This window comes from Narcine bancroftii, chromosome 6, assembly GCF_036971445.1.
Source record: "Narcine bancroftii isolate sNarBan1 chromosome 6, sNarBan1.hap1, whole genome shotgun sequence".
Classification (NCBI taxonomy): Eukaryota; Metazoa; Chordata; class Chondrichthyes; order Torpediniformes; family Narcinidae; genus Narcine; species Narcine bancroftii.
In genome coordinates, this window is record NC_091474.1 from 209560326 (window position 1) to 209581918 (window position 21593).

General features: G+C 39.9%; 1 protein-coding gene across 4 annotated transcripts in view; it reads left to right on the plus strand.

Annotated features, from left to right (window-relative positions):
• Positions 1-21593, plus strand: part of ibtk (inhibitor of Bruton agammaglobulinemia tyrosine kinase) — a 128877-nt gene that overhangs the window by 37439 nt on the left and 69845 nt on the right. For all 4 annotated transcript variants that reach the window (XM_069887386.1, XM_069887388.1, XM_069887387.1 and 1 more), the window contains exons 8-9: positions 1609-1789; positions 4795-4918. In XM_069887386.1, the coding sequence (XP_069743487.1) occupies positions 1609-1789; positions 4795-4918 (305 nt within the window). The remainder of the gene's footprint in view (positions 1-1608; positions 1790-4794; positions 4919-21593) is intronic.

Genomic DNA, 21593 nt, shown 5'->3' on the forward strand with positions numbered 1-21593 from the left:
GAGCGGCGTCCTCCAGAACCGATGGAGGTAGCGTGATTGGTGCTGAAGCACCACCCGTCATAAATACACAGCATAGCAATGGCAGTCTTCCCTACCCATAATCCCCCACACAGCTGGAACCACTGTGTTTCTCAGAACGGTTCCAGCTGCATGGGGGGTTTATAGGTAGGGAAGACGACCATTGCTCTGCTGTGTTTTGAGCCACTGACAAGTGGCCCCAAAGGCTGAAGCAGCTCCCGCCCTGACGGCCCCTGCCGGCAGCCCCCGCCCTGAAGGGATCGTGGAGGGAGAGGGGTGAGTGGGTTGGAGAGAGAGGGAAGATGGGTTACTGGCTGACAGTGCCATCAGCTCATCCCTAACCAGCTGCTGCTGTATCTTCCTATGAGGCGGTGGAGCACTGCGCTCTGCCATTGAGTGATCTGGAGCTTATCATGGCGCATTCATAGAGGTAAGTTTCCTGACGTAAAGGTGGAGAATCTCCACCTTTACAGTCGGGCTTTTTCCCTGCATGAAAGGGCCTTAAAAGTGGATCTAATTGAAAATGTAAGTACCCTGTTTTATTTCAGACACATCGTAATTTGAGAGAGGAAATTAAATATTTGGATCTGAGAGGTGAAACTAAGATTGTGCCCCTTCACTATTAACTTGTTTTGAAAGTGCTCTTGACCAAGTGAAAGCCTTTGATGTATGTTAAGTGAAACACTATTAAAGCACCAGCAATGTGGGTTCACATCCATGCTGTCTGTAAGGATTTTGTACATTCTCCCTGTGACTTTGTCTTTTCTCTGGCTGCTCCAGTTTCCTCTCGCGTTCCAGAGACCAGGGGTTAGTAGTTAATTGGTGGCAGAGTTATATTTGGGTGGCGTGGGCTGGAAGGGCCTGTTACTGTGCTGTCTCTCTAAACAGTAGTTCTCCACCTTTTTTCTTTCCACTCACATACCACCTTAAGTAATCCCTATGCCATAAGTGCTCTGTGATTAGTAAGGGATTGCTTAAGGTGGTATGTGAGTAGGAAGGGAAGGTTGAGAATCACTGCTCTAGATCCAATTGTTACTGAAATATTTTGCTTGAGAAAAATTGTCATTGGCTCATTTCCTTTGGAGTTATGAAACCATACACACAACGAGTCAATTGGGTATGATTAAAACTGGTTTTCAAATTTTTTCTTTCCACCTACATACAAGCCATCTCTTACTAATCACAGAGCACCTATGGCATAAGGAATACTTAAAGTGGTATGTGAGTGGAAATAAAAAGGTTTAAAACCACTGCTCTAAATTATTTAAAAAAAATTAAAACTTCATGTGCGGGTTATTTTGCAATGTGATGTCTATTTAAATGTGTAATTTTTAGAAATAAAGCTGGTGAGAATAATTGGTCCTCTGCAAAAATGTGAATATGAGGCATGTCATCAATGTAAATCTACTTATTTAAGACACTAAGTATTGTTTCTTTTGCTTGCTTTAAATTTGTGACATTTTCATCTTGTGCCTTTCAAAGATTTAGAGCACCAAAGGATTTTTAAAAACATTTTTTTTGCATGCTTGTGAATTCCTTGGAGCACACGTACATGTTAATATTTAAAATTTGTTGGAATTATTGTCTCAGGTTACTTAATGGATCCTAATGGGGAACGCTGTGTGCTTGTACCTCGTCAAGTATCTGCTTTGCATCATAAAGATGTAGTGATCTCTCTAGTAGCAGCAAGTGATGGTGCCACAGTATGTGTAACAGAAAGAGGGGATACCTACCTCTTAACAGGCTATCAATGCAAGAAGATTGCTTCAAGGTATATATTTGCCTTTAATCTCATTCTATTATGGGGAAATGTTTAAAAGTGGCAATAGCATCTGTTGAACCTGAATTTATGCTGCTGCATTCTGGACCATTCAAAAACAATAGGGATATATTGGGGAATCTGCTCAAAGATCAGTATTAAAAGTAGAAAGTCCTACAAATACTGAACAGATAAGATTGCATATGTGGCAAGAGAAGAACGTTCTTTCTCCACAAATACTGACTGAGCTGTTGAGTATTTCTGCCATTTTCTGTTTCTATTGCAGATTTCCAACATCTGTATTTTATTGTTGGGTGATAATCACCATGTTCATTTTGTGTGTTAACTAGCTTTCCATCCAGTGATTCTCTTGATTTGTCATACATTTTGCTCCACACTAAAGGTTTTAGACAGGAACATGAATGGCTAAGGTATGGGAAGATATTAACTGGATTAGGCAGAGGTGCAGTTTAATTTGGCATCACAGGAGGCACAGATATCAAGGGCAGAAGGGTCTTTTCCTATGCTCTACTATTCTATGTTCTATAAGGACCTGGGCATCATGTCAAGGATGTCTCTGAGTAGTTTCAGGACATTTTCAAATGAGATGGTGAGCATCCTTGGTTCATTTTGAACTTTTGCATCAATTACATGGATAGGAAAATGAATGAAGACCTGCAGAGTGAGTTTAGGAAACTAGGAATGAGACTAAAAAGCAGGACCTTGAGAGTAGTAATTGGTGGATTCTTATGGAACCATTTGCTAGTGAAGTTAATACTAGAAAGGTAGTTCAGATGAATACATGGCTGAGGAGCTGGGGCAGGGATTCACGTTAAGGATCTGGGGATTAGGGCAAAGAATGTCTCTGATAGCAAAGACCTGTGATTTTAAACTTGCAATGAAATAAATGCAGAGTCCTAGTAGTAAGGTGTATTGCACTTTGGTAAGTCAAATCAGGGCTGGACCCGCACAGTGAATGAATGGTAGGGCACTGGAGAGTGTTAGACAGCTGAGAGACCACAAGGTACAGATGCATAAGAGCCTGTTCTCTATTGTATGACTTTTATGACCAGAAAGTCTTGTTCTTGGTGTTGGGGTGATGGGGGTCATGGTGGTGGGGACTGGTAGTATGAGTTTGACTGCGCTTTAACCATAACTAGAACCATATAACCATTGAATTTCTTCTTTGGCTTGGCTTCGTGGACGAAAAATTGTGTTTGTAATTTGACTTGATAGCTTTTCAGAATATGGCATTTAAAAAATTTAAATATTTCTTTGTGCCATTATCCAAAATAGTCTAACCTATTCATTTAAATAATTCTACAACATGCATGGATATGGTAGAAGTAAATAGAATATTCAATATTGTTTCTTGGGATCAAAGTACATTTGTCGTTACCCTTTTAATAAGAATAATGTTTGACTTGATTGTGATCAGCTTTTAAACAATTGATTAACCACTGTGTAGCTTTGGCAGCTGTGTGCTGTAAAAGATATTTACTGGAATTGGAAAGTAAAGTTTAAAAAAAAAATGAACAACATTATTGGAGTATAGGTGGCTTAATCCATGAGGAAAAGTTACACGTTATCAATTTGTACAGTGCTGACACTTTTAAAATAGTTCTACATCATGATATAGGATAGGCTTGACTTGAGCTAGTAGCTCTTATAATGGTTAAATGCAAGTTAGTAAAAAGTACATTCTTTGGCTTGGCTTCGCGGACAAAGATTAATGGAGGGGTAATGTCCACGTCAGCTGCAGGCTCGTTTGTGGCTGACAAGTCTGATGCGGGACAGGCAGACACGGTTGCAGCGGTTGCAAGGGAAAATTGGTTGGTTGGGGTTGGGTGTTGGGTTGTTCCTCCTTTGTCTTTCGTCAGTGAGGTGGGCTCTGCGGTCTTCTTCAAAGGAGGTTGCTGCCCGCCGAACTGTGAGGCACCAAGATGCACGGTTGGAGGCGATATCAGCCCACTGGCGGTGGTCAATGTGGCAGGCACCAAGAGATTTCTTTAGGCAGTCCTTGTACCTCTTCTTTGGTGCACCTCTGTCTCAGTGGCCAGTGGAGAACTCGCCATATAACACGATCTTGGGAAGGCGATGGTCCTCCATTCTGGAGACCCAGCGCAGTTGGATCTTCAGCAGCGTGGATTCGATGCTGTCGGCCTCTGCCATCTCGAGTACTTCGATGTTGGTGATGAAGTCGCTCCATGAATGTTGAGGATGGAGCGGAGACAATGCTGGTGGAAGCGTTCTAGGAGCCGGAGGTGATGCCGGGAGAGGACCCATGATTCGGAGCCGAACAGGAGTGTGGGTATGACAACGGCTCTGTATATGCTAATCTTTGTGAGGTTTTTCAGTTGGTTGTTTTTCCAGACTCTTTTGTGTAGTCTTCCAAAGGCGCTATTTGCTTTGGCGAGCCTGTTGTCTATCTCGTTGTCAATCCTTGCATCCAATGAAATGGTGCAGCCGAGATAGGTAAACTGGTTGACTGTTTTGAGTTTTGTGTGCCGGATGGAGATGTGGGGGGGTTGGTAGTCATGGTGGGGAGCTGGCTGATGGAGGACCTCAGTCTTCTTCAGGCTGACTTCCAGGCCAAACATTTTGGCAGTTTCCGCAAAACAGGACGTCAAGCGCTGAAGAGCTGGCTCTGAATGGGCAACGAAAGCGGCATCGTCTGCAAAGAGTAGATCACGGACAAGTTGCTCTTGTGTCTTGGTGTGAGCTTGCAGTTGCCTCAGATTGAAGAGACTGCCATCCATGCGGTACCGGATGTAAACAGCGTCTTCATTGTTGATTGTTGATTACAGATGTTAGAAAAAAATGTATAAAGGATAACAAATGATTAGTCAAGTCAGAAACTTCAGGTGCGTATTGAGTGTATTTAAGATGCATTTAAAAACTAGAAAGTGAGAGTAATAGAGTTTGACAATATCAATGCATTGTTTATGTTATCTAAGTTTTTTTTTACCTTTGATGAAAGAAATGCTAAATTTAAACATTTCCTTGGACTTGCACAGGCAGTTAAACTTAAAGAAAATTCTCGTTACTGGTGGATACCTGGATCATAAAGTTGATCCTCAGGTACTTAACGAAGGAGGAGGTGAAAAAGTTTGTATTCTGGCCCTGGATGGAGCAGGCAGGGTAAGTGGAGATGTATTTTATCCCCTCCCCGCCATTCTCCCCTGATGTGTGATGAGATGGTAACACACAGCATAAGGACGTATCACGAATCAGAGGAGTGCAGAAATGAGCTAGATGATATTCCTGCATTAAAATTGAGTTCTACAAAGCCTGTGGAAAGGTATTATCAACTACTGAATTTTTATTTTGCTTGGAGTAAATTGTCTCCTGTTTTTTTCTGAAGCTAAAAGACTGTCTTCTGCTGGGCCATGAAAGAATGATCAGGATGGGAAAGAATTTACTTTGAAATGGTATAACCTTGCATCCCTTCCTTGCTCAGCTTCGTGCCTATGTTTACAAATAGTCAGCTATTTATCTAATTTTTAGTCACATTTGCTGAGTTCTCTTTCTAATTTATGAGATCGGTGTCAGCAAGTTGGATGACAATTTTAAAGTTATTTAGTACAGAGCAGTTAAAAGTGGAATAAAAGCCAGCCATATCACTTAGAGGGGGAAAGAAAACTTCCACCTTTAGCCAGACAGATCACCACACAGTTCCTTTGCCAAACTGTGTCTGATTCCTAATGTCCTCCGAAGTAGCCTGGGAAGGCAATAAATAATATTTAAAAAATATTACACAAGGACTTCCACCGTGTTGGCCAGCTAGTAATGTGCATTAAAAGCAACAGAGTCAAAATAGAAAAGGAGTGATGATAAATCAGGTGAAGATTTGTGAAATATTCAAAATAATTTTAGCATGGGTACCAAGAACAATTGGCCACTGCTGAACATGACATGTTTGATATGTGAAGTGTTTTATGTTTTCCTTCTGTTTTTGTTCAGTTTTGCTGGTGGTCTCTTGATCCTTCAGGTTCTAGGAAAAAAAGTCATCTAAATTTTGTCACTACAGGAAGTGGAATGGAAATTTAAAACCTTTAGAGTTAAACAAGAAAAGCTGCAGATGCTGGGGTGTTTAAAACCTCAAGTTCGAGCTTTTAGTTTACTTTCTTATGCTGAATTGAATTGGATAGAGGCAGTTGTCGAACTCCAGAACAAAAACAGAAGTTCTATGTTGTGTTGTTGACTTTCACAGATTGTACAAAATATACCTTTACTTATTGTGAAATCTTCTCGACATAATTAGTTTGTAGTACAGATATTTGTAATGAAGAAATCCATTGAAGAATCAGCCCAGTCTGCACTGAGTTTTAACCATCTCTGTCTGCTCATCCTACATTAAAGCCTTTTTCTATTCTCCTCACGTTCTCATCAACTCACACCTGATGTTGCCATTCACCTACATACTAGAGATGATGTGCAGTGCCTAAAGCACTGACCAACCTGCACGCCTTTGGAATGTGAGTGAAAACCCACCCGTCACAGGGAGAGCCTGCAATTTCGACACTGATAACTCCCAAGCTGTGAGCTCTGTAGCTTTGTACCTGTGGTTTAACCCGATACCCTTCTGTTTTTGTCTATTTACTATTCTCTTCAGCTCTTCAGAATTTGATATTCAGCATTTTAAGAATTGATCCAAATTTTGAGTTTCAGCCTTCGTTCAGCTTTGTGGGAGCAAAGTGTATGCTGTGTTATTGATGCCATCTAGTGGCCTTGGCAAAGATGTAACCATAAATTGGCATTGAATTTCATTGTGTTAATGGTATGTCACTGTTAATGCTCTATTTGTAGTTATTAAAAAAATTGTACTTCAGCGTTTACTTTTCCACTTAAAACTGTAGACCAGGAAGTATGTCGATGTCTAGGATTCACCTTTGTCATGGTTCGGCATGATTTTTTGCGTGCTGTCAGGCTCAGGTTTTGTTGGAAAAGTAGAGAATTACAGATAGTTAACATCTTTTGTCTGGGGTAGCAGTGCTTCCTCATGCCACAAATGGAATAATATGTTTAGTGTAATCTAGAATTTAAATTGGCTAATCAGCAGTTGTGGTCTGCCTTAGTCAATTCTATGTAAAAATGTTGACATGTGACATGTTTTATCAAAAATAATTTTATTTTTAAAATATTTAAGGTATGTTGTGGTCATGGACTTGGAAAGAAATTTGACTGACTGCAGGATGCTGAAATGCATTATTTAAAACCCATTGGTGAAGTTTGGTTTTGCTGAATTTCTGTTACATGTGCCATCTAGTGGCCTGAGCCTCAATGAAAATTTTAATCAAGGTAGCTGTAGATATTTCAAATCCAGGGCCAAAACTTTGCCAGTTTTCGTTGATGGTTCTCTACTGTGCCCTTGGGGCTTGTGCATGAATAATTAAGTCCTGTAACTTATTGCCCAGTCTTTCTTATCATCCACAGCTGGATTCCACAAAGGGTATAACAGTGGAGTGGAAGCTAGCTGCAAATGCACAATGGAGAATCAAAGAAAATCTGATATATTGGTGACATTTTATTTAAACAAGTACTAAGCCAGGTTGCTTCATTTGTTTTGACTTGGCTTGTTTGCACATTTGTTTCAGCTTTATTTGTTTATCTTTATTACTTCTAGATTACATTGCTCCATAATTGTTCCATACTCCATAGTCTACAAATCTCTGTTCATCCTTCCCTCTAATTTGAACCCTGCCCAGCACCAGCACTGTGCCTTCCATTTTAAATGTTTCACTCTTGCATTGAAACTGTTTCCCTACTCTACCAGTCATCACCAAAGGTCTGTAATTGCTTAGACCTCATCCTTGCCTAAGATCTCTGCTTATCAATTTCTGCCTCTCTTTTGGTCATTCCTCCTATTGTCCTGCCTTCGATTCAACTTTTTTTTCTTTCTTTGGTAACTTGATTGGGGATGTTATTTTCTTGCATATATGTACATGTTGGTGATGGCAAGAGACAATGGGGCACAGAATATCAATTGATACGAAATAGAAATCTATGATAGTTGTTTTATGATAGTGGAGACTTTTGTTTAAGTCCTCAATGAATTATTTTGAGTAAAAAGGATACAAGGTAATTAGATTCCAAATAGAATAAAATAACTATTGGGAGGCTTAAAAGAAAAGGCTTGATGAATGAATTGTTGCCTCCAGAAGAAATGAAATACATTTCATTGTAACCACTTTATATATTGCTGCCTAGGGTTATCTTTGCGTTTCCTACTCAGACAAAAACTCTATAATTATCCACCTGAACCAATCTCCAGTCCACCTTAGTGAATGTAAAATCAGTTAATTTGTTTTTGAGCAAGTGATTTTAAATCGTTAAGCAGAGCAGCCCATTTCAAGAATGTAATAATGCAATCATCTTAATATCTCCTAATTAAAAACAACATTGGATCAAACAGAAGTTTAATTGAACGTATCCAAAAGATGAAAGAAGGTACCTATCTCTTTACCACATCTAAAACATAAATCTTTAAAATTGCTTTAAGATTAAGATTGACTATGTATCAAATTGAATTTTTACGTTTAGCTTTGGCTGTATCTAAGAAATGTTTGGCTATTACTTGGAAATCTGATTTCACTCTAGGAATGCGTACTGAAATGAAATCTGGTATTCTTCTTGAAAAGATGCATATAATTTGAGCAACAAATTTTTTTTGTAATTGGAACCCATATTTAAAAATTCTTGGTTTGAAGATTTGAGCTCTCAATCCATTCCGGTGAGGCATCTTGGTTTCACAGCTGAGTAGTTGAATTTTATATATAATTCATGATCTCCTTCTTTCTTAGTGGGTAGATATAGGGGACGGAGGGTGGGTATTAGTGGAGAAAGAGGTTGGAGGGGGAGTTTGTTATTATCTACATATATTTTCTGTATGTGCATTTTATTAAAATTGATGTTATGGTTTTAAAATTTTATAATAAAATATTCAAAAAATGTAATAATGTTTATTGTCATGTACATGCACTGAAATTTTGGCTGCAGCAGAACATGAACTTTGAAAAAGAGCAAAAGTATACATTCCATTAAGAAGAGATAAATATAAATTATAGATTATAAATATTCACAGATAACTTAATGCAAGAAAAATTGACGTGACAATAGGTCAGACAGAGCTTCTATAGGAAGGGAAAGTTCTAGAGAGTGATGGCCATTAAAAAGACAGTATTCTTAAATGGAGAGGCACTGAATTTCAAGCATCTGTACCTTCCATAAGATAGTAGTGAAAGGAGGCTGTGTCCAAGGTGATATAGACTGCCTTCTTTTGAAAATTTTATTTTTCAATTTTTCCAGAAATAAACATCTGAAAAAACCCTAAATATTTTTACTGTATTTACACTTTCATTTGGTAAACTTCTCAGATACAAACACGACGTCAGCTTACTTAGAATTTCCTTCCCTCCCTAAAACTTTGAAAATTGAACAACTAAAGCAATTAAAGTGACAAACAGAAAAATGGTCCAAAGAAAAAGAAAAGAAAAATTTCACGTACCGCTAGCTTTTCTAATCCAATTGCATTCCTTGAAGTGCTTTACTACTCCTGTCTTTATATATTCTGTTAGCTTTTTAGAACAGTGGGCTGTTGTAGCTGCACACCAAAGTGCTCTAGATAAGCTTGCCATATTTTGGCAAATGTATCATACTTATTTCTTAAATTATGTTATTTTCTCCATGAGCACATAGTCGTGCTTCTCCGTGGTCCATCGAGTGATGAGCAGGGGGGGAGTTGTACCTCCAGGTGATCGCAATGCATTTTTTTGCTACCAACAGGGCAATATCTACAAATTTAATTTGGAATTTAGTTAATGATCTGATCTGCCCACATCCTCTAGGTTTCCCAATAAATACAGCTCGGATCCAGCAGGAAGTCTGTTCCCGTCATCCTAGTTAATATATTAGATAGTTCCAACCAAAAGGGTCTCACCTTTGTGAAGGCCCATGTGGAGTGTATAAAGGTAACAATTCCTAACCCACACCTGAACCACATTTCCAATATCCTTGGTTTTCCTTTATGTAACTTTTGTGATGTGAGATGTAATTGGTGTAAGAAATTATATTGTACCAATTTTAGTCTGGTGTTGATCACCGATGTTGCACTTTCCCTACATAAATCTGACCAACACTCTTCATCGATCATTATTCCCAAGTCTGACTCCCACCTCTCCCTTGATCTTTGCAGGCCCAGTTTTAGGCTCTAATTTTGAAGTACATTCTGGATATAAATTTGAGAGTGCCTCCCAGTCGAAGTAGCCCTTCCACCTTGTTCCTTTCAGGTGGGGGTCATGGTAGGTAGATCATAGACTGTCTTCTTGAGGTATCACTTCACATAGATGTCTTCAACAGATGGAAGTTGAAGCCCATGTTTACAGCCTTCTGCATTCCTGTGCACTTAAATTACTGAACCAGGCAGTGATGCAACCAGTCATTACACTTTCCACAAGACACTGTAGTGGTTTAATATAAAGTATTCAACAACATGTTAAATCTCTTCCAACTCCTTAGAAAGCAGATGTGTTGATGTGTCTTCTTCACAGTTTCCTTAGTGTACTGGTTCCAGGCGAGGTCTTCTGCAACACAGACTTCCAGGATCTAGAAGGTACTAACCCTCTGTCTTGGGTAAACTTATACCTCTCATTTTGTTCGTTTTAGATTAGTCACAGTGTTTGAGCTACCGAAAGAAAATAGACACACACACCGAGAGCAATTCAGTTTATACAAGGCTTTATTACTAAATCTAAAGCTGAATTCACACTACAATATGAAAGCCCTTCCCAATTATACTTATCAACGCCTGGACTGATCCCAACTGCCAAAGTGAGGCAACAACTGCACACTTGTAGTAGGTTGTCGGGGCGCCGGTAGCAGCTTCTCTACCTCCCTCGACCGGGATGTTAGCTGGACTCTTGAAGTTCTTCTTGCTGAGAGATCTTGCCACCTCTTGGAGAATCTCACACTTCAGCAGTGGGACCATGGCTTATATTACCCAAAAGTTGTTTACTTCAGATCTTGTCTCTTTGAACAAATGATTTAATTATCTTCAAGGTCTCCTGACAGTCTGTGACCAACAAAAGAAAACTGCATATCTGGGCCTCATGGTGGAAGATGGATAATGTCTACTGATTCATATGCATCCCTGGGCCCCGTAGTGTAAGTTAGATAATGTCTTCTGATTCAACTGCATCATGGGCCCCATTGTGGAATTTAGGTGTATCTACTAAATATTATGTCTGCTGATTCTAAAAAAATAAACAGGTTCTCAGCCTTGCAGCTGCAGAAGTAAAAAAACAGTTTAAATCTTCCATTACACCCTCTCTACCTGTATCCCATCATTGCGGACAGGTATGTGGTCCTTTGGACTCCTTTTCCTAAAATAACCATTAAGCTCCTTGGTTTTGGTTAATGTTGAGGAAGATTGTTGTTCTGGCACCACCCAACCAGATTCTCAATCTCCATTCTATATGTATAAAGTGAGGATGTTGCTGTAATGGCAGTGTTGAGGTGGACCTGAGTGAGCAGATACACAGCTCTCCTCTATGGGGTGCTACTGCCCAGTCACTTTGCCAGTGGTCTTGAACAGGTTTTAAATGGCTTGTAGAAGAGGCTGTTTTTGTTTAAACAGTGGCAAGCCCATGGAGCTATGTGTCCAAGATGGTGGCATCCATGCTTAGCAGTGTAGAACACAGGGCTTGCGAGCTCTGTGCACAGGTTACCAGAGCCAGATAATACCTCCCCTATTCTCTTCCACCCCCCCAAACTGTTCCTTGCTAAGAAGGAGCCTGCAAAGTGACCCTAACAGGAAGTTGACCATGGCAGGGGACCAGTGAGGGGCTTGGAGATTGGATGATTTGTTATAGGGTTTGGATTGCTGGAGACTGGCTCATGGGAATCAGGCATCGGACTAGGATTCATGAGGGTGCCAACATTGAGTAGGATATTTGAAGGCTCTCAAGTGCTTCTAATCTTATTGGGTTCACTGTTGGAAAAAATAGGCAGTTTGTGGAAGTTACAGGAGCATAGGAGATGAATCCATGAACAGAGTGTCTTTGAATGGAGTCTCTTTTACTTTCTCTTATTGCTGGGTGTATTGGACTAGTGACGCTGCTCTGTATGTCTTTACAGCAAACATAACTTTTGTGCATTATGTATAATGGAATCTTGAATGATCATTTCCAGTTATTCTGCCAACAATGGTACGCAACCTGTCTTAGTGTTGATAGTATTATTGATGATAGAATAATAGTGAAATTAATAAACCGTAAGGTACATACCCACACTCCTGTTCGGCTCCGAATCATGGGTCCTCTACCGGCACCACCTACGGCTCCTAGAACGCTTCCACCAGCGTTGTCTCCGCTCCATCCTCAACATCCATTGGAGCGCTCACACCCCTAACGTCGAGGTACTCGAGATGGCAGAGGTCGACAGCATCGAGTCCACGCTGCTGAAGATCCAGCTGCGCTGGATGGGTCACGTCTCCAGAATGGAGGACCATCGCCTTCCCAAGATCGTATTATATGGCGAGCTCTCCACTGGCCACCGTGACAGAGGTGCACCAAAGAAAAGGTACAAGGACTGCCTAAAGAAATCTCTTGGTGCCTGCCACATTGACCACCGCCAGTGGGCTGATAACGCCTCAAACCGTGCATCTTGGCGCCTCACAGTTTGGCGGGCAGCAGCCTCCTTTGAAGAAGACCGCAGAGCCCACCTCACTGACAAAAGGCAAAGGAGGAAAAACCCAACACCCAACCCCAACCAACCAATTTTCCCTTGCAACCGCTGCAATCGTGTCTGCCTGTCCCGCATCGGACTGGTCAGCCACAAACGAGCCTGCAGCTGACGTGGACTTTTTACCCCCTCCATAAATCTTCGTCCGCGAAGCCAAGCCAAAGAAGAAGATATAACAGAAATAGGCTATTCAGCCCATCGAATCTGCCCCATCATTGAATCATGAGTTGATCCATTTTCCTACTGTCCACTCCTCAACCCATAACTGATTCTCTGCCTTGAATATACTCAGTGGCCTGATTTCCACACTGCCTGTGGCAATAAATTCCACAGATTTATCACCCTCCAGCTGAGGAAATCTCTGCATCTCTGTTCTAAACTGATACCCTTTAATCCTGAAATTGTGCCCTCTTTCTAGACTCTCACACCATGTGAAACAACCTTTCTATATCTACCACTGTTCATGCTTTTCAACATATGAAATGCTTCAATTAAATCCCCTCTCATAAGAACCATAAAACATTAGAACAATTCAGCCCAGAGACAGGCCCTGTTGGCCCTTCTGGTATGTGCTGAACCATTTTTGGCCTAGTCCCATTGACCAGCACCAAGACCATAGCCTCCATACCTCTTTCATCCATGTACCTGTCCAAATTCTTAAATACAGGTGCTTAATGTCCAGTTGGCCAACATCCGACCACATATATCAGTGGTCCCATAATTATTCAGTTACCACGAGCAAGTCCGCAGCAATTAAAAAAAAAAAGCAATCACTAGCTATAGGAAATTGTAAACTGTACACCCAAACTGATTCAACTGGTCCACTCTCTCCCCACAGCTCTGTATCAGTCTCAACTAATCTCACAGCCCCGTGCTCTCCCCACATCCCTGTATCCATCCCCACACTGATCCCACTGCCCAGCTCTCTCCACACAGCCCTGTGTTGATCCCAACACTTATCCCTGCTTACAAATAAAAAGTCTGCAGGTATACTGCAGTATCCCATATAGCTATGCAAAGTATATAATATAGTTTTCGTACAACGTCCACATTGCATAACGCCCAATTTCGCAGAACGTATTGTGACATTAAGCGGTGCACACCTGTATTAAAATTGAGCCAGCATTCACCATCTGGCAGCTCATTCCACACTCCCACCATTCTCTGTAAAGAAGTTCCCCCTAAACTTTTCCCCTTTCACCCTTAACCCATGTCATCTGGTTTGTATCTCACCTACCCTCAGTAGAAAAAGCCTATCTACATTTACCCTGTCTATCCCCCTAATAATTTTAAATACCTCTATTAAATCTCCCCTCATTCTTCTACGCTCCAGGGAATAAAGTCTTAACCCGTTTAATCTTTCTCTGTTCATGAAGTCAGGGAAATATCCTAGTAAATCTTCTCTGTATTTTTTCTTATTGATATCTTTCCTGTAGTTAGGTGACTAACTGCACACAATACTCAAAAATTTGGCCTTACCAATCAATGTCTTTTACAACTTTACCATTATATCCCAACAACTATGCTCAATACTTTGATTTATGAAGTCCAATATGCCAAAACCTCTCTTTACTACCCTATCCACCTTCAGGTAATTATGTATCTGTATTCTCAGGTCCCTCTGTTCTACCGCACTCCTCGGTGCCCCAACATTAAGTATGTCCTTTCTGGGTTTGTCCTTCCAACATGCAGCATCTCATGCTTATTTGCATTAAATTCCATCTGGCATTTTTACAGCTGGTCCAGATCCCTCTGCAAACTTTGAGAACCTTCTTCACTGTTCACTACGCCTCCAATCTTGGTGTCATGTGCAAACTTTCTGATCCAATTTACCACATTATCATCCAGATCATTGATAGAGATGACAAACAACAGTGGTCCCAACACTGATCCCTGAGACACACCACTAGTCACAGGCCTCCAGTCTGAGAAGCAGTCATCCACCATTACTCTCTAGCTTCTCACGTCCAGCCATTGTTGAATCCAATTCACTGCTTCACCATGAATACCTAGCGTCTGAACCTTTCTGACTAATCTCCCATGTGGGACCTTGTGAAAGGTCTTACTAAAGTCAATGTAGACAACATTCACAGCCTTTCCTTCATCAAATTTCCTGTTAACGTCCTCGAAAAACTCTATAAGATTGGTTAGACATGACCTACTATGCACAATCCATGTTGACTATCCCTAATCCGTTTTCCTGGCTATCCATATACAGTACAACTTTGATTATCTGAAATGGTCAGGACTGGGCCTCTATTGGATAATTGTCTTTTAAAATAACTGGTCATTTTTTAAAAACAGCCCAGTAGTAACAATAAATCACTTGTAACAGTGTTTAAACAACCACAAACAACAAGGGAATACTTTTTAAGCATTAAAATAATGCTTAGTTCTCACCAAAAAAAAACTGACCACCACTGATCACTGACACTTCCCCACCGAGGTCCCCACTGCTGCTGGGAGGCCGCTCTCCTTGATGACATCGGGACAAGGGATTCTTCCATCTGGTTGCAGCTGGGAGACAGTGGCATGCAGTTTGAGAGGGAGAGTAGGTGAGAAAAGTCAATAGGGGTAGGTAAATAAGAAATGGAAAAGAGGGGAGAGAGTTATTTGAAACTAGGACAATTGTTGTTCTAATTTCAAGTTGGGTGAATTTCTTTTTCCAACTGATGAGGCCAGTTTGGCTCTGAAAAATATCTGTATAAATAAGGATATCTGATTTGTTTCAGATATCCTCATTTAACTGAAATTTAATTTTTTTTTCCGGATAAATGAGGATTTCAGAGAATCCAATTTCAGATAATCGGAGCTGTACTGTAATTGTATATCCAATCTCTTACAACACCTTCCAATAATTTACCTACTACTGACATTAGGCTCACAGGGTTACTTTTGGAGCCTTTTTTAAATAATGGAACAAAGTGGGCTATTAATTCTCCCACCTGTGGCTAAGGACATTTTAAATATTTATGTCAGAGCCCCTGCAATTTCTACACTAGCCTCCCTCAAGGTCTGAGGGAACATTTTGTCAGGCCCTGGGGATTTAACCACCCTTATTTGCTTTAAGACAGCAAGCACTTCCTCCTCTTTAATCTGTATAGGTTCCATGACTTCGCTGCTTATTTTTCCTACTTCCCACAATTCTCTGCCCATTTCCTGAGTGAATACTGATGGGGAAAAATAAAACCATTTAAGATCTCCCCCATCTCTTTTGGCTCCATACAAAGCTGACCACTCTGATCTTCAAGGGGACCAATTTTGCACTTAATATACCTGTAGAAACCCTTGGGATTTTCCTTCACATTGTCTGCCAAAGCAACCTTTTATCTTCTTTTAGCCTTCCTGGTTTCTTCCTTGAGATCTTTCTTTAATTTTTTATGTTCCTCAAGTTCCTAATTTGCTCCATGTTGTCTATACCTGCTATACACCTCTATTTCTGAAGCAGATCCCCAATATCCCTTGAAAACCAAGGTTCCCTCTGCCTGTTAACTTTGCCTTTAATCCTGGTAGGAATATAAAATCTCTGTACTCTCAAAATTTCACCTTTTGAAAATCCTCCACTTACCTCACCCATCCTTGCCTGAAAACAACTTATCCCAATCCATGCATACTGGATCCGTTCTCATTTCCTAAAAATTGGTGTTTCTACAGTTTAGAATCTCAAACTGAGGCCAGACCTATCCTTCTCCATATTTAACAAAACTAATGGCATTATGATCACTCGTCCCAAAATGTTTCCCTAAGCATACTTCTATCATTTGTCCTGTCTCATTCCCTAAGAGGGGACCCAGTATTGTGCTCTCTCTGGTTGGTACCTCTATATATTGATTTAGAAAACTTTCCTGAACACATTTGATAAACTTCAGCTTTGACTATTGAGTGGTCTGTAATAGAACCCCATGAGAGTGGTGATACCTTTTCTGTTCCTCAGCTCCACCCCATATAGCCTCAGTGGATGAGCCCTCTGGTCTGTCTGACCTGAGCACAACTGTATATTTTCCCTGAAGAGCAATGCCACTCCTCCCCCATTTCATTCCTCTGTTCTATCAAGTCTAAAGCCACGGAAGCCGAGAATATTGAGCTAGTAGTCCTGTCCTTCCTGCAACCAAGTTTCACAATTCCTAATTTCACGTGTCAGTCCATGCTCTAAGCTCCTCTGCCTTTCCTACAATACTCCTTGCATTGAAATATACGAACCTGAGAAAATTTTCACCACTCACAACGGTGCATGCAATTTTCCCTCCACCTCTCTATCTGCTCTGGCACTCTTGTTCCCATCCCACTGTAGATCTAGTTTAAACCCACTGGTGCAGCACTAGCAAACCTTCCTGCAAGGATATTAGTCCCCCTCCCTTTCAGATGCAAACCGTCCTGGCAGAGCAGGTTCCACCTTCCCTGGAAGAGAGCCTGAAGCACTCCCTCCTGCTTTAGCCACATGTTAAGTAGGATTATCCTCCTATTTCTAACCTCATTAGCATAGGTTGCAATCCTGAGATCACAACCTTAGAGGTTCTGTCCTTCAATTTAGCACCTAACTTCCTGAACTCTCCTTACAGGGACTCCTTACTTTTTCTACCCATGTCATTAGTCCCTATATGGACCATGACATCTGGCTGCTCACTCTCTCTTCTGAGAATGTCATGAATTAGATCTGAGATATCTCAGACCCTGGCACCAGGGAGGCAACATACCATCTGGGATTCTTGATCCCTTCCACAGAACCTCTAATCTGTCCCCCTAAGTATGGAATCCCCTATCACGACAGCTCACATCTTTTGTTACTGATGGGAATGGCTACAAGGGTGGCCTGCACTGCGTGTCTGTTCCTGTTCCCTCTCCTGATTGTCATCCATTTTCCCTCCTCCTATCTCCTAGGTTTGTTAGTGTTCTTTTAACTCCTTTCTATCATACTCTCTGTCTCCCAAATGATCCGGAGTTCATCCATCTCCAGCTCCAATTCCTTAAGTCAGCTCTAAATTCTATTGAATGCAGGCCAAGAACTGTCAAACGCTCCTCCTTTTCATTCCTGGAATCATCTCAGTGAAGCTACTTTGAACCCTCTTCAACATCAGCACATTCTATCTTAAATGAGGATCCCAAAACTATTCACATCGCTCTATCAGGTTTCACAAGTGCCTTATAGAGCCTCAACATCACATCTCTCCTCTTGTATTCTATTCCTCTTGAAATGAGTGCTAGCATTGCATTTGCTGCCTTTAACACCATCTCAACCTGCAAATTAACCTTCAGGCTATCCTGCACAAGGACTCCCAGGACTCTTTGTACCTGGGTATTTTTAATTTTCTCCTCATTAAAAAAAAATAGTCTGTTTATTTTTCTCTACCAAACACTTTCTGACATTATATTTAATTTGCTTCTTCTCTGTCCTTTCTCCTAATATGTCCAAGTAGTTCTTCTTCCTGCGTGTTTACATTACCGGCTCCTCCACCTTCTTATTGTCTTTAATCTTGGCCACAAAGCCATTCATTCCATTATCCAAATAATTAATATACAACATAAAAAGAAGCAGCTCTAACACTGACCCCTGTGGATCACCTGACAGTCAATCAGAATATGATCCTTATATTCCAATCCTGCTTCCTGCCAATGCTCCACCCACGCTAATATGTTTCCTGTTATACCATGTGCTCTTATCTTTTTAAGTAGACTCATGTGTAACACATTGTCAAATGTCTTTTGAAAATCCAAATACACAACATCCACTGCATTTCCCTTATCCAGCCTGCTTGTTACTTCCTCAAAGAATTCCAATAGGTTTAATCTGTGAAAGCCCATCAAGAGCCCATGAAGCTGAAGAATTGCACAACCTAATGGATTGCAGAAGCAATATTGTACACTTCGTCACTCATCAGTATAAGCACATGGGCAATTAGAGCATAAGCCACCTACTGTGTTGAGTTCTGTGTAACAGATGTAAACTAGCCAGTTGCCAGGAACAGGTTGAATAATCATGCTTGAAATAGTGTATATTTCATGAGAAAGATTGAGGGAAACTTCTTGTTGGAGATGACTTTCAGTGTTCAATGCAGTATAGTTAGTGGATTGAACAGTGGAGTATTTTTCCATTGTGTTAATGTTGGCAGCCAAGGTTGATTTTAGTAAAATTATTTGTACAAAGAATCTCTTCTGAGGGGGACAAAGCGTGATGGCGGAGGTGGGAGAAAGGGGAAGACTCCTCTCCCGACAGAATTAATTAAAACCTGATTTTTCAGAATTTTTAAAATGAAACAAGAGTTTTAAATCTTTTTTAAAAGACATTGTAATTGCAGCTATGAAGAAAACTAGGACAGAAAATGTTTAAAAAAAAAAGACTCCTAAAAAAACAACATGTACTGAGGAATTGGGGCCTACTTTAGAAGTAGATCCTGGAGACTCAGTTCTCCCTTTGAGATTGACTCGACAAGTCCCGGCAAAGTTTCAAGCGACTCCATTGCCATCTCCCCAGGGAACCGAGGAAGATAGCGCTGGTGTCAGAAAATGGCAGGTTCATTTGTCAGAGTTTCAGAATCAACCGCGCATGCGCATGATGCAAGCTGCAACTCTGCCTCCGGGGCAGCTGAACCCTCAAAGTCCAGTGTTTCTGGACTGTTGAAGGAGAAGCCAAAACCCTGTAGGCAGATTGAACAGACATTGACATCGTCAAGAAGAAAAGGAAGACGTCAGGACTGAAGAAGAAGAAGACACCTTACAAGTAATGGAAGGAGAAGAGATATTGATACAACAGGGAAGGCCCTTATCTCAGTATGTTGTTCAAGAAGGTAAAGTTGGAGCTTCTACAGTTACTTATTATGTAGACCCATCAAGTCAATTGGATACATTGACAAAACAAATTCAAATATTGTCGACTCAAATGAATCAGGGATTTATGTCTATTAAAGATCAATTTGAAACACTATTTAGTAGTATGAAAGAAGAAATGATTACTATGAAGACTAATAGCTCAAGATGTGCAAAACAGTGGATAAAATTCAGATTAAAATTCAAAAAAATTGAAAAAGATTTCCAAGATTGTCATGAAAAAGTAGAACAATGTAAAGATATGGTTGGTAATTTGGAAGATTGTTATACTGCTTGGAAAATTTGGAGAAAATAATTGTTGCAAAAAATTGATATTTTGGAAAATCAAAGCCGCGAAACTAATGTGAACATTGTGGATTTGCCTGAAAATTTTGAAGATTTAGATCTGGTACAATTTTTTCAGAAATTGATTCTTAAAGCTTTGGGAATTGAATATTTTCCAAAGTGGTTGGAGTTGGATAGAGCCCATAGAACTATTAGGAGGAAACCTTTTCCGGGTCAACTGCCATGCTCTATTTTAATTAAATGTCTACGATATCAAGATAAGGAAATGATATTGAGGGTTGCAGTTCAGAATGCAAGAAAACACCAGACCCCTTTGCTGGTTGAGCAAAGTAGAGTATTTTTCAAACCATTATTAAATGTTGCAAGGAATTTAATCCTGCTAAAGTTGTCCTATGGGAAAAAAAAAGGATATAAATTTGTCTTTAGATATCAAGGTCTTTTATGGAGAATATCAGTCACAATTCTTTGCTGATGAAGATGAAGCTCCTTTATTTGCTATTTCATTGCCTGATAATAAGCAGATGGGGAAATCAAGATCCGTCTTCCAAACAAGATGGCTCAAGAGAAAAGAAGAGATGGTTCACAGAAGGTGGAATGTCAAGAATTAACTGAAATTGATATTGATGATGTCCAGGTTAAGAGAGAGTTGGAAGTAGCTGATCCTACTTGAAGTATTGATGATTACTGTTGTTCTTTGTTTTTCTATTCTGTTCTGGGGAGGCGGATTTGTTTATTTCTTCTTTCAAAGTCGTCAGCCATTTGGTCACTTCCTGTACAATAGAGGGGAGTAGTACTGCTTTTGTGTAAGCGATGTTTTTTTTCTTTTTGGGGGAGTTTATTTTTCTTTTAGGGGTTTCTTTATTTTCTATTGATGGAAATGTATTTTATTGTGAATAACTGCCATGGATTGGAGTCCCATCATCGCGGGCGGCGGGAATTTGATGCTTTAAGTGCTATGTCAGTGGCTAATTTGAATTTTGTGACATTAAGAGAAAAAGGGTCTTGGTTTATATAAAGAAAATGAAAGTAGATATTTTGTACAAGAGGCTCATTTGGCTGAAAAGGAACATCAAAAATTAAAAAGAGACTGGGTCGATCAGGTTATTGCTTCATCTTTTAATTCAAAAGCGAGAAGTATTGCTATTTAACTTAGAGAAATTGTTGATGCACTTAAATCTAAGTCTCAAGTTGAAGATGGGTTTATATTGGAATTTTGTAAAACAATTCAGGATTTGTGAATGCCTCTTTTGATAGATGTTTTGTAACAGGCAATGGAGGTTCATTCTTAACTGGATTCTTTTTCTCATGCATTTATAACAGTTATTCTTAAGAAAGAGAGATCCGTTAAAGACTGAATCATACAGACCTATTTCATTGTTAAATGTTGATTATAAAATTGTAGCTAAGTTTTTAGCAGATAGATTGGCTAAATATTTACCAAGTTTAATTCATTCAGATCAGGTTATACTTATTAAAAATCATTATTCGGCAGACAATATTGCAAAATTAATCAGTTTGATTCATATTTCTCGTAAGAAATCTAACTTACCAATGATCTTATCATTAGATGCCAAAAAGGCATTTGATAGGTTAGAATGGAGTTTTTTGTTTAAAGTATTGGAATAATTTCGGTTTGGACCACTGTTTATTCATTACATTCTTTATGTAAAAAAAAATCCTTGTGCCAGAGTGATGACAAATGGCCAAATGTTGCCATCATTTTTATTAAAGAGATCTTGTTGACAAGGATGCGCTTTGTCTCCGGCATTGTTTGTATTAGCTATTGAACCTTTAGCACAATTGATAAGATAGGATAGTAATATTGATGGTATTAAAGTTAATTCTGATAAATTTAAGATTAATTTGTTTGCTGATGATGTTTTTATTTATTTAACAGAATCACAAAATTCATTAGGTTCATTATATAAGATACTGAAACAATATTGAGAAATATCAGGTTATAAAATTA